Here is a 13,727-nt window from a genome sequence, read left to right on the forward strand (position 1 = left end):
GGCCGTTGCAAATATTTTTCAAAGTCCATGTCGCCTCATAACAAAATATTTTTTTGTATTTTTTTTTTAATTTAATGGAAATAGAATTCTAATCAACTGAAAACAATTAAAAATGCATTTTTCCAAGTTGATGGGTGGTGTTTGTGATTTGAGTGAAAAAAGTGATTTTAATTGCACTGAAACCAGTACGGTAATTTTTTAAACAATAAATATTAATTTAAAATAAGCCAAAAAGTTTTTTTTATATGGACAATTGTCCACGAGGGTAGTCTAAAATTTTGAAAAAAGAGTCCACATGATGTATAGATGGTCATGTTACAGAACCTAATTTTTAAATGGAAATGTATGTTCTAATGGAAAAAAATACTTTTGTGGGTTATTGCAGATTCGAAAATAAAAATAAAACCAAAAATGAATTCTTATGATTTCTAAAACATATTTGAACCATTGAAACCGACATTTGTTTTTTTTTGTAGGTTTATATCGCCCTCCCCCTAAAAATCAACCCGCAAGATACAAATCCATGTTTATCATTATTGGGCTAGCTTCAAAATATTTAGATTTCGGACCATCCATAAACCACGTGGACACTTTTTTAGGGATCTGTCCCCCCCTCGTGGACAATTGTCCATACAAAAAAAAAACTTTTTTGTATGGACCGTGGACAATCGCCATAACCTCCATAATTTAAGAACAGTTTGCTGATCAAATTTCAATCCCATTTCCAATATGTGGGCCACACATTAAACTCCTAATGTTGTCAAAAACTATCCAAATTTGACCGGGATTCAATATGTAAACATTAAATTCATGTTCACAGACTGAACTGTTCACTCGCGTGAGGTTTTGCTTCGTGGGAACATAAAAAGACAGCATATTAAATGCCTCACAAATACCTTCACAAATATTATGTTTTGCTGCCTGCAAGCTAACCGTTAGCTGAAAAAAAACCGACATAAACAAACAATGTTGTATATTTTGAAAATCAGTTGGTCATTTTTTACTATTATTAAAATCTAATCAACTCAGATCAACTGCACAACATGCAAAAAATCATCATCATCGTTCAAACTTGCAACATTATGAACTCCTCAGTTCAATGCCAACAATTGAATAGATTAGAATGGCAACCATCTTTTAGATCGAGGTAACCCTTCGAGAAAAGAGCAATCTTTGCGTTGCTTGTTAGAACTACTGACTCACGAGTTCTTGGATTTCAGCAGCTATGACGATAATCCCAGTGATGATATTAAAGTGAAACCAGCACAAGAATATTTACTATAGGATTAAGTGAAATCTCTCCGAAGAAGAGTTATCCAGACGATAAACTCAACAGTTGCATCCGGTAGCAAAGCAAGTCGGGTTTGCTCAGAGGTGTAAGATTTGCCTGGAAGGGAAATCAAAGGAGGCTGGGATTTGGCGTGTTTAGAGTTAAAAAGACTGGACAAAGTTCTCATGTGTATTTTTTGCGATGATGGGCGTGCTTTTGAGGAGAACTCTTACTGAAATCACATTCTTGTAAGATTGTTCACTGGTGGATATGAAATTTAGTAAATCTTGTAATTGTTTTGGGAGATTTACGAATGTAGAAAAATCAGTTCCCAAAATATCGGCTTGAGGAGCACATGGCCAGAGAATAAGAAGTTGAACAACTGAAAAAAGTTTTTTGTCAAAGTGATGTATCGCATTCTTATTACAATATTATTTTATTATTTTGAAACTTCTACCAGGTGATCGTGAATTCCCTTCGTTTTCATATGAGATAAAAGGGCCTTCTTGGATCTGAAACTTTGATCACAAATATGACATTTTAATTTACCCTTTCCTTCGTATGATATCACATGTTGATTCAGTTGATCTTGATTCGAAAATGTTTTCTCACAAATTTTACATTTAACAACCTTTCCTTCAGCCTTAAAAGTAATTTCTTTAACATGAGATTCTGCGTGTCGCCGAAGTGCCGCGGCATTCGCGAAGCTTTTCAGGCACTTTTGGCACACAAATTCGTGACTTTCATGAACCTTCTGGTGCTGAACCAGCGCCGCATTGCGGTAAAACATTTTCGAACATTTATCACACTGAAACACCTTCGTTTGATGCTTCGTCTTGTGGTAATTCAACTTGCTCAAACTTTCGAACGTTTCGTCGCACCGTTCGCAGCGGAACGACAACGCCGGATCCCGCGGATCCGTGTGGCTCTTCATGTGACGCATCAGTTTGTACTTGCTGCTGTACTGCTTGCTGCAAATCTTGCACGTGGCCTTCGACGCCCCACTCGAGTGAATGTACTCGACGTGGGTTTTCAGCTTGGTTTTCAACATCCGGTGGCAAATGTGGCACTTGACGCGAAAGCCGTCGTGATCATCCTGAAAAAAATATAATTCATAATTATTTTATTCAAATAAAGAAAAATTCATCTCACATAAACATGATCCTCATAGCTCTCCCTATCGTCAAACGCCACATCCTCGCACAGCTCACACTGAAATCGGTGCACCTCCCCGTGGACCTCCCGTAAATGACGCACCAGGTTGAATTCGTTGGTCAACTGCTCGTCACAATGAGGATGCGGGCATGTCCTCGCGTTGATGTCGTGCTTGTCGTCCACGTGGTGCCGCGCTTCGGTGACATCCTTAAAAAGGACCTGCCCTGGACACTCTTCGCAGCGGAAGCGGTAGCCGTTGTGGATGTTCTGAAGTAAAAAAAAACAACAAACAAACACAGAAAAATGTTTTCACTCATATTTGAGAACATTAATAAAATTACTAAAATTATAAAAAGCATTACTCTCGGCATTACTTCATTTGGTTTGAAAATTATATTAAAAACTAAAAAAAAATCTTACCTGAGTGTGTCGTTCGTAGTCTTGCTCACTTCTAAAATGTTTTGCCGGACAGATCCAACATTTTATGGGTTCTGCTTCATTTTCCTGCTGGTCTTCATTATTTTGCTGAGGCATATCTTGCTTCTTTTGGATTGGATGAATCCGTACGCATAAAGCCTAAGCTGAACAATTTAACAATAATCTAAAACGGCTAATAGCACAGTGTTGGTAAACAAACTTCAGTGACAGTGACGGAATATAAACAAAAGTGACAAAAATGCTATAACTTTTGACAGGCTGACTGCCAGCCAACAACAACAATCACATATAGATGGTTTGCGTCTTGACTAAAAAATGGACAACGTGTCAAACATTTTTTTTACTGGATAGGGGAAATTCTCGTATGTTTGGTAGGTTGAGCACTCGCTCCCAACTCCATTCAAATTGCTGATTTTCACTATTTAAACAACATATTTTGTATAAGTGCGAGAGCCAATAGATCTGAGTGAATTTGTCAAATTAAACTAATTTCGTCATATTTAACAAAACCCAAAATAACCATGATATATTCCATCTATAATACTCTACTTGTCGAAGATTTTCATGTTGTTTCATTTTGATGTTAGAACTTCATAAAAAATGATGTGACTCTAAACTGACGTCCCGGGCATACGGTAATAACAAAATAAATAATATTTCAATAATAAATCCTGTTAAAATAACAAAAAGTGTTATTATTTTATCCTGAACTTCAACTTCAAGAAGAAAAAATAATAACAGTTTATGATAAAATAACAAGATTTTGTATTGAAGTGATATTATACTTAAAATGATTAATAACACGCTAATAAGAGGAAATGTTATACATTTCAAAAACTCTCCTAATAACAAGATTTGTTATTCATTTGGTATTCTGACTTAGAAATAAAATTATCATAAATCGCACAAATGGAAAAGTTTTTAAGTGTCCATAACACAATCTGTTATTATTTTTTCTTTTGTTAAATATGTTTAGATCTTTGGTATATTTTTTCCAATTTCGTCGGGGTCATTATTTTGGTCATGAAATGGGGTCCTTAAGCTTAAATTAATCTGATAAAATTAACTTTTGAAAGTTGTTTTTTTAAGATTGTTATATTTTCTAAGGAAATTGATTAATTTATTGAGAATTTTTGAATTGTAAATAACAAAAACTGTTATTATTTTCACAGAGCGAGGAAGTCGGAGCTGACGTTGAAGTTCGAGCAAGAGTGAGACCTCGGAGACGGCATCGGATTCAGCTTATTTTTCAGCAACTTTCACTTGGAGTCGGAATCTGTGAAGTCGGGTATTTTTAGAGAGCTGAAGTCGGCGTTGGCGTTGTCTTCAAAGTATTGATTCAAAGTCGCTTGAAGGAACCCGACTCGCCGTTATGATTTTTTTGTTATTGGATTGTTATTGTAATAACAGACTAATAACATTTTGCGTTATTCTTCGAACAAATCTTTGTTATTCTTTTTTGTTAATTTAACAACTAATCCGATCATCCCAATATCAGTTGGAGTTATTCTTCCATAATAAAAAATGTTATTCCCAAGTTGTTTTGACTTTCAACCAATATCAAACCAATAACAAAATTGGTTATGATAACATAAACTGTTATTAGGCTCTTATGCAAAAATGGATTTTGCAAGAATATTCCATAACATTTTTTGTTATTTTAACAGTATTTGTTATTGAAATGGCATGAATTTTGTTATTACCGTCTGCCCGGGGAATAACAAATCTTGTTATAAATAACATTAAATGTTATTGGCCTAGTATTTTCAAATAACAAAAAATGTTATTCCCACGTTATTTCCGTCTGCTCGGGTTACTATCTAAAAAAATATTGTTATATGGTAATTATATTATATTATTATATGTTAAAATGTTTTGTAACAGTAAATGCGTTGCAGTATTAGTTACAACAAGTAAAAAGTGTTTATTCTGACTTCTGTCTAAAATGCTACGTCGGTTTGAATGGTGTCTTAGTTTCATTACATGAATATATAATCTTAATTCTTGTTTACAGATTTTGGACCCATCCGGGAGTATAAATTGTTTCAATAAATTTTAGGCTCACTATTGGATCCAACTGGAAGATTTTCAAAAATTGTATACAGTTGTAATAGATGTAATGTCTCGATTTTGGCCTAAATATTTCGTTTGATCTATTGTTTAAATAAGTTTAAATTAATCGAAAAATTTATTGTAATTTTTTTAAAGCATTCAAAATGACCAGCAGTTTTTTTTTGTTTTGTATGGTTTTTATTTTAATTTAAAGGATTTTCAATTTCATGCAGTCAAAACTGAGACATTATATCTACAAATTAAAATAATTCTTTACAAATATTTTAAAGTTTTTATCAATTATTTGATAATTGATTGATACATTTATTTGCTGGTTTAGGGGATATGAATTTAGTGCTTTTTGGAAAATATCAAAAATGTGGATAAAAAATATTTAACAAATTCTTTAAAAGCAAAATCGAATTTGCAATCGAAAAGTACTTTATGATTTTTTTTGACAAATAGTACCGTTGTAATTTTAAGGCATAAATTATGTGTTTTTTATGTTTTTTACTCAAACAAATATTTTTAAACGAAAAGCACCTAAGAATATAGTATTTTTGAAAAGCTAAGAAAATTTCCTTTAAGTTTCTCTCTGGAACCAAGAAAATCGGGCAATTCGTTTCTGAGATAGAGCCTCAAAAATAATTCAAATCGATGATTATGAATCTCTCTAAGTGACATTAAACTAACCTGTAACTTTCAACTGGCGATATCTCGGAACGTATTGGTACGGTTTTCATTGTTTTAAATTAAAACTTGTCGAGCTACCGTGGCCATGAGTTTACGGGAATAGACTAGAAAAGTCTATGTTGCGGGTTTCGTCTTGTAAGCGGAAGTTGGTGGGTTCGATTCCTGCCTGGTTCGGCAAAGTCAGATGCCTTAAAAGAGTAAATCTCATCACTAGGAATACTGATCGGTAGGGGATTGGTTTCGACTAGCGGCGTGCTGGATTTCCAGGTCGTGGGTTTGGTTCTCGCACCCAGATGATGCTGTTTTTAAAACTTTGGCAAAAAAATGATCTTAAGAATAATTCTAAATTTTATGATTTGCTCAAAAACATCAAATGGGAAAAATGTCCTATCCTCCCTTTTCAAAAGAGAAGCTTAGCTTTATAATTTTATTTTTTTCAAAAAATGAGAAAATTTCGCAGATCAGAAATTTTTACAAAAGTTGCAATTTTTAACATTGGAAATCGGACCAATAGTTCCTGAAATATCTTCAGTTGAAAATTACCGGCACATTAGGTGACACTCGGAGAAATTCATTTTCATCGATTTGAATTCTTTGTGAGGTTGAATCTAGCCGAAATTTCAAAGTTCTAGAGAAAAACTTATAGGATTTTTTTTTCAGTTGTTCAAGCATATTTTTCTGAGGTGCTTTTCCTTCAAGAATTATTTTTGTATCTAAAAAAATCTTAAAAATCGAAAATTCTAGTGTCTTTGGCAAAATTTTGATGAAAACTGTTTTGGAAAATAAGTACTCGGAAAAATATTTTGAGATTTTTTTAAATCACGAATTTTGGAAATAAACATTTTTGGTACAAAACTACTTAAAACTCAATGCGCAAAAGAGTCCAAGGACCTTGCAGTATGTGATTCTAAAGGCAAGGTCCTCGTAATTAGTCACCTTGCCAAAGCTAATTTCCTACTTCCAACATGGCTCACGAGCAATTTTATGCTTACCTCGGCTCTTCAAACAATCCCGTTACACTTCGCGGGACGACGACGCTCAATTTGAATTTTGATTGTATTTGCATACAATGCTCCATTAACGCACATTGTACGACCACTAAATCAAAGACAAAGGCATTTAATTCTCGCCATTCTTGACTGAGCGCCCATTAGCATGATCCTCTGTCGGGAGCAAATTGAGACTGTATGACGCCTTCCACCCCGGAGCAGGTCCTTTTCCGTCTTCGTCCGACCGACCGTGTATAAAATATGAATTTTAAGTAATCCCATTCGGACGTTGAAATGCTAATGAGATTTTATGGACCGTCCCGTCCAGCCATCAAAGTAAGCGCTGCTGCTGCTAAGGTAACTAAGGTTACGCTGACTGCTATTGCTGGGAAAGATTTGCCACAGTCTTGGATTTGCTCTTTGTTTTGGCAAGCAAATTGAAAAGCCTTGTGGGAGGGGGTGGTGGCCTACTTGATCTGTCCCCGTCCTGTCATCTGTAGTTGGTGGAGTGTAGTAGTAGGCCACAGATGTTCCTAGTGGGCGCTTTCGGATGTGACGTGAACGCCATTTTGGAGGGTGGAGAGAGCAAAGTGTAGAAAATGAAGAGACACTCGACAATTAAAGCACATTTACGAAATATGTTTATTATGACTATTTTTTCCACATTTTTTTCAGCTTGTTTTTCTCGATTTTTTTGTTTGTATTCTTTGGGTTGTACAGTATAATATCATATAACTTGTTTTTACTTCTTTTTCCGCTTTTCTTGTGACTGTGTGTTGTGGATGTTTGTGTTGCCTTTTTCACTTTTCCGCCTAGTGTTTTCCGGTTTTCATACGAATACTGCTGGTTATAGCCTACTACGATCTCCTCCGGCCTTCTTCTCTATAAGTGTGTGTGTGTTTGTGGGTGGGTGTGTGTTTGTGCGCACGTGTGTTTGTGTGATTTCCTTTTTTCTTCGCAAGGGATGTGACTTTTCCACTCTTTCCTCTCTTTCTCTCTCTCGAGGGAAAATGGGGTGATTTTTGATGATAATGAACTTACTTCTCTTCTCCGCCGGGTAGTTTCTCGTGGAAGAAAGGGAGGATGTTTTTGTTTCGCACTGCTGGGATTTTCCGGTGTAGTGTTTTTAATGTTGAGTGTTTGTGTGTGTGTGTGCGTCTTAAATTATGCGTATCAGGAAACCATATAGAATACTGAACAGTTATTCTGGGATTTGTTTTTCTATTTTGATCCTTGTTTTTCCCCGGATTGCACTTTTTTCCCTTCACACACTCCCTCCCAGAATGGCCTACTTCGCTTCCGGTTTGGTTTATGTGAGTGTTTTTGTTTTTTCTCTAGTGTGTACAGTCTAGTAATAGCTTTAGGTCCTAGTTGGCGTTGATAGAGGTATACCATAATGGCGATGGAAAGTGACAGTGTACAGAAAATGGTTTTGGGGGGTGTAGAGTTCAGCCTACTTGGTTTGGGGGGTGGGCGCGCGGTTACGAACCGCGGGCTTCCGTGATTAAAACCCACGGCTTACTGCGACTGATGTGGGACTTTTTGGGGTGGCCCCCAAAATAGGGTGTCTATGTGTGTGTGGCTTAATTTTCGACTAATTGACTTGTTTTTTGTTCGGTTCGGATTGGGTGGAGAAAAGAAAAATTACACATCACGCACAAAATAAGCCAGTGGCAATCAAAAAAGGATGATTAATTTGTGCTTTATTGCTGATTTTGGGGGCGTAGATTGGAATTCAAGACTGAGTTGGGTGGTTAAATTGGAGCTGCTCAAGTTTTGAGTAGAAAACGTTTCCTATTTGGTCGTGAAAAGTCATCTATGAGTTGGGAATATTAAGTTGTGGTGCGCTCGCGGGTGAAATGGAAATGAAGTGAGTTTGTGCTCATTAGCAGTTGCTTTCTTTTCAGTGTTTAGTAGCGAAGGAAATCAGCCTTTGAGTTGGGTTTTGGTTTGTTTTGTGTTTTTGTGTGTTGTTTATTTGTTTCGGTGTTCTTTTTTCTGCGCTTTCATCCCACAATTTAACTAGTTTACTGATATTCTTTTCTCTACTTTTCTGATAATTTACAGTCCTAATCGAAAGAATAATAATAATTTATTGCCAATTTCCTTTTTCTTACTTTTTGTTTGTATTAAATTTCGAAAGCTCGTCACTAGTTATAACAATTTTAGTAAATCAAATTATTTTCTGTACATTACGCCAATCGTCTAGTTCGAATATATTTCCATCCTAAATCCGTCACTCCTTGCGTGAGTCTACTTTTGAGTTTCTCTTTTTGTGTGTGTGTGTTTTGTTTTGTATGCACCTTCGTCTTACCCAATCGTGTATAAAAGTACTACAATCAACATTTTACGTCACACCAAACTGTGACAATTTTATCCGAATTTCTCGCCCTCGTCGCCCTAATCTGCTTAGTTTAGTTTTTAATATTTTCATTACTTTCCGCTACATTACCCCTACAAAGTACGACTTTATCAATGTTTTATGTTTTTTTTTCTTCTTCTGGTTGATTTTACTTGCGGGTAGTTAATGACCCTACTTGATTGACAAAAATCATCCTAACGGTGACAGCAACATGGATTACCATACATTTTTTTGTTTAGCTTTGTTTGAGGGTTCGTTCAAATTCTACTTACCCCCTTTAATGTGTAACGCAATATTTGAATGAACCCTTTCTGTGTTGTGGTTATGACGTGTATGTGACTTTTTTGTTTGTGTTCCGACTTGTTTTGTTTGTAGGCTAAATTGGTAAATTATATTCTCTTCTTATTTATTCTGTTATAATATAACGCTGCTAAGGATTTGTTTTTATTTTACTGATATTTAATCTTACTTTTTCTGCTTGTTTGACGTAAAAGCGAAAAACTAGTTTCATCTACACAATATACTAGGTATGTTCGGTAGTTTATCACGATTGTATTTTCCTCCTTCCGATTATCCCTTTTTCTTGTGGTTTTACCCTTCTAAAAAGGAAGCAAATTTAACAGTGCATCCATCGATGGACCCCCCTCCTGACAGAACACTGCGGCCGCCATCTTGCCATAAAGCGGAAGTTTACACCAACGGAACGAGCGTTACGTGACGCATTAATCCACCCCGCATAATGTGGTTTTTCCACCGCGACTACTGCATTTCCAGATCATAAACGGCCAGAGTAGGTAGGTGTGAAAGTGAAAATTTATTACCCAAACTGCACGTGGTTGGCCGCAAATTCCACATGAGCATTTAATTCAGTGTTGTTTGCGTGGGCCCGGAGGAAGATTTTATGACGGCACGAACACGTGGATTACGAGCAGGCCATGACAATCGAAAACTTTTGCGAGTGTGTCCTTTTATTGTGCAGTTTAGTAACCGTTACCATGGGAGGCTTCTTGATTGAACGGGCCCGGGCACGTTTAATTGGGTTCTGTTTTTATTGGTTTGTTTTTATGTGTGTTTATTTGCTTTTAATTGGAGCACAACCGACTGTGTAATGTCGTTTTGTTTAATTATGCGGGTTAGGGATGTCAATTCACTAATTAAATGAAATTGTGGTTGACATTCTCGTTCAACAGGTGTAAAATAATTGCACTACCGACACGGAAAGAAAATCCATCATCAAATCGCAGAGATATTTTGCTGGCTTGAACCGATGAATAAAGCAGTTGTCCTAATTCAAACAAGCAACATATTTGATCAAAAGTGTCACCGATTCCAATGAGTAAGTAAACTGAAACATTGTAGGATTGTCTGTAACGATTTTTACACAATTTGGTGATGGTTTTCTTTCCGTGTTACTGCCACAAAATTGCTCAGTAAGCATCACCCGAAAACCCACAACACAAGTTAACCCTTGGCGCACTTTATTAGCACCTTTTTCGCGCGCTCCACCAGCAATCAACCAGTAATTTCAGTCGTCGACAGTCGCCTGATTGTTATTAAAGGCGTGTCACGTTTAGACATTATTATGTAGCACGCGAAAGCGCCCACTAAACACGCCAATAAACGCCTCCACCCGTTGGTGTTGTTCCGTTTTTGGTCGCGACTGTTGGTTGTCAACGTCAACCGGGCCCGGGTATAATTAGCTGCCGATGTCCCGCTGTCGGGAGGGACCAATTTGGTGCAATTGTCGCGACGTTTCATGCTCGGTAACAAATGCCAATTTGTGCGCACGATTATCCTTCATTACGGGGGTGCGTTTTTCTTTCAGTGTATAATTTGCTTAAGGTCCTCCTTCTCACCTCTTCCACGCGGTCAAAGTAGGCTGCTTGCTACCACAAAGTAAACACAGTTTGTAAATACGGCAAATTTCATAAATAATAAGAACGCAGTTCTTTGTTTACCGTTTCCGTTTTGCGTCGCGGATGCTGTGGATGTCGTTTTTTTCTCATTCTACTAAGTGCGATTCTCGGATGCGCTTGGGTTCGCCCCCCATCCCCGGGTTTGTTTACACGCTTGTTTTGTTTCTTTTTTTGTGTGCTTAGTTACATTCAATTACACTTCTCTCTGTTTCGGTTCGTCGCGAGGAAATGTCTCACCCCGAGCACTAACTAAACATTACTTTTGTTACGCGCATTTTTATCTCAGTGTGTACGGCCCGCAGCTAATGTCATTTGACAGGAGTCGCATCGCAGTAGGCGCGACGCGACACGCACAAACACAGCTTGTAAACAAAGCGTCGCTCGTTAAATTTGTCAAGTCACGGAAAACTTTAGAGAGAGAGAGTGTGGGAAAAGTTTTCTAAATTACAAACAGTGGCCAAAAATTTCCCGGAATCGTCACCATTCGCCGTCGAAGGCGCGCGCCCACCCCGCCCCGAGTGATGTTAGAGTAACTTTTGAGAGGTTTCACTCGAGTGTCGTGTTTCCCTTCCCGGAAGGGATCCGGGGAAATTCTTCCCAACAGGTCCCGTTGGAAAATGTGTCGGAGAAAGTTACGCGCGAGGTGGGACCGGCGAGGGTCGAAATAAACTTGTACGCTCTACACACAAAGGTATTTCGGCTCTTGTGGAATTCCGGACCGGACCCGTAGTTAAGTTGAAGATGCCCTTGTTCCGGAATGCCCCTGATTGGAGGACCTCTCGGGCAATTTAAAGTGAAGGTGCTGCAACTTCTGTCAAACTGTCAATTTCTGTCAATCTGTCACTCTGTCAAACCCCATGTCGTAAAGTTGCTAGCCAAAGTTGAATCCAATCAACTCTGGCTGCATTATCTCCGTCCGCTATCGGATTAAGTGTGGGTTCCGGTTTTCCAATTTAAGAGCCGGTCCCCGAACAACCCCGAAAGCGGATAGAGATTAAACGACAATTTGTCGCTTTGAACTCCAGGGCACACGACTAACGGACCGCATCGATCGGTCCAAATGACCATCTCTCGCTTTTGTGGGCTTTTGTAACCGTTTCCTCCTAGCCACATACATCAAACAAAGTGGTTTCGGTTGTCCCATGTAGTTAAAGTGAAGCACTTTGTCCTCGGCGCGCGTACACCGGATGCTGCATCCTGCCTCGTACCCGGGGTAGATAGTAGTTCTACTACAATATGTGTTCGCTCCGTTACACTGACAGTGGTGTGGTGCCATTTCAAGGTTTCGGGATGCCCGCGGTGGCCGTCGTCCCGATTACTGTACCTCAGGCGACAGTCTCGCACATCTATCCACCTATAATGGACACTCAAACTCGCCCATTTTCTACCATATCCTGTATGTGTGTCTGCTCTTCAACTACATGGCACGATATGGTGCACAGTGACGGTCGAAAGAAATAGTTTGATAGTATTGAAAGTTCTCACAAAAAAAAACTTGTTTGATACATGGCGCAATTTTTTGGTCTGTAAAAGAGCTATTGACTAAGGTAAACAAACAAAAAAACTCGCTCTTTTTGTGTTTGACAGTTTGCCAAACTCGCAAACTTGTTTGGGGACCATCCATAAACCACGAGGACATCTTGGGAGGGATGGCGATTGGCCACGCTCCATACAAAAAAGTTTTTTTTTCCATGTCCACGATGGGGAGTGTCCACGTGGTTTGTGAATGTTCCCTTGCGGCAAACTCACAAACAAAGCCAAATGTATGCAGGCTGACGTTTCTGCAAACAAATACTGGCAAATAAACAGAACATGCAAACTACCAAACTGTCAACAAGTTTGTTTGTTTGCCATAGTCAAATAGCTCCTTAAGATTTTTTTAATAATACAGAATATTTGGCAATTATAATTAATAATTGAATAGTAATTAACAGTAAAAAGAGGTTTCATGCCTGTTTGGCTGTGGTATTTTTTAACATTCCATTCAAAAATGATTTTAAGATATTTTTTAAACCTTTTGTGGTCGTTCAAAATTTCATTGTGCTCAGAAACAAATGCTTGATTGTTGCGTTAAATGAAATTCGCAGTCTTAACGTAATCCATCCAATCATAAAATTCAAGAATTTTTAAAATTTCAGAAATTTTAGAAATTTAAAAAATATCAGAAATTCAAGAAATTTAAGAAATTAAAAAAAAATCTAAAAATTTAAGAAATTTAAAAAATTAAGAAATTCAAAAAATTCAAGAAATTCAAGAAATTCAAGAAATTCAAGAAATTCAAGAAATTCAAGAAATTCAAGAAATTCAAGAAATTCAAGAAATTCAAGAAATTCAAGAAATTCAAGAAATTCAAGAAATTCAAGAAATTCAAGAAATTCAAGAAATTCAAGAAATTCAAGAAATTCAAGAAATTCAAGAAATTCAAGAAATTCAAGAAATTCAAGAAATTCAAGAAATTCAAGAAATTCACAAAATTCAAGAAATTCAAGAAATTCAAGAAATTCAAAAAAATCAAGAAATTCAAGAAATTCAAGAAATTCACGAAATTCACGAAATTCAAGAAATTCACAAAATTCAAGAAATTCACGAAATTCAAGAAATTCAAGAAATTCAATAAATTCAATAAATTCAATAAATTCAATAAATTCAATAAATTCAATAAATTCAATAAATTCAATAAATTCAATGAATTCAATAAATTCAATAAATTCAATAAATTCAAGAAATTCAAGAAATTCAAGGAATAATATTTTTTTTTAATTCAGGTAATTTAAGAAATTTTGAAAATTTTATATTCCTGAAATTTAAAAATAATCCAGAAATTTATAAAGTTCAAAAAATTTAAAATTTTT

At 36.7% G+C, this 13,727-nt stretch overlaps 2 protein-coding genes across 2 annotated transcripts in view; one reads left to right on the forward strand and one right to left on the reverse strand.

Moving 5' to 3' along the window:
- Positions 1-13,727, forward strand: part of LOC6037243 (probable cyclin-dependent serine/threonine-protein kinase DDB_G0292550) — a 173,437-nt gene that overhangs the window by 35,207 nt on the left and 124,503 nt on the right. The gene's annotated exons all lie outside the window — the stretch shown is intronic.
- LOC6037240 (zinc finger protein 501) lies at positions 1,663-3,045 on the reverse strand. The gene is made up of 3 exons (XM_001847117.2): positions 2,846-3,045; positions 2,423-2,692; positions 1,663-2,366 (listed from the first exon to the last, which is right to left on the reverse strand). The coding sequence occupies exons 1-3, from the start codon at positions 2,957-2,959 to the stop codon at positions 1,710-1,712; spliced, it is 1,041 nt and encodes a 346-aa protein (XP_001847169.2). The 5' UTR covers positions 2,960-3,045; the 3' UTR covers positions 1,663-1,709.

Source organism: Culex quinquefasciatus, chromosome 2 (genome assembly GCF_015732765.1).
Source record: "Culex quinquefasciatus strain JHB chromosome 2, VPISU_Cqui_1.0_pri_paternal, whole genome shotgun sequence".
In the NCBI taxonomy this organism is placed as follows: domain Eukaryota; kingdom Metazoa; phylum Arthropoda; class Insecta; order Diptera; family Culicidae; genus Culex; species Culex quinquefasciatus.

Bases quoted from the DNA above. Each gene is read 5' to 3' on its own strand.
- LOC6037240 (XM_001847117.2), bottom strand. From the start codon at position 2,959: ATGCCTCAGCAAAATAATGAAGACCAGCAGGAAAATGAAGCAGAACCC. The intron at 2,693-2,845 runs GTAAGATTTTTT...TTTTTACTTCAG, and splicing joins ACTACGAACGACACACTCAG to AACATCCACAACGGCTACCG. The intron at 2,367-2,422 runs GTGAGATGAATT...TATTTTTTTCAG, and splicing joins GCTATGAGGATCATGTTTAT to GATGATCACGACGGCTTTCG.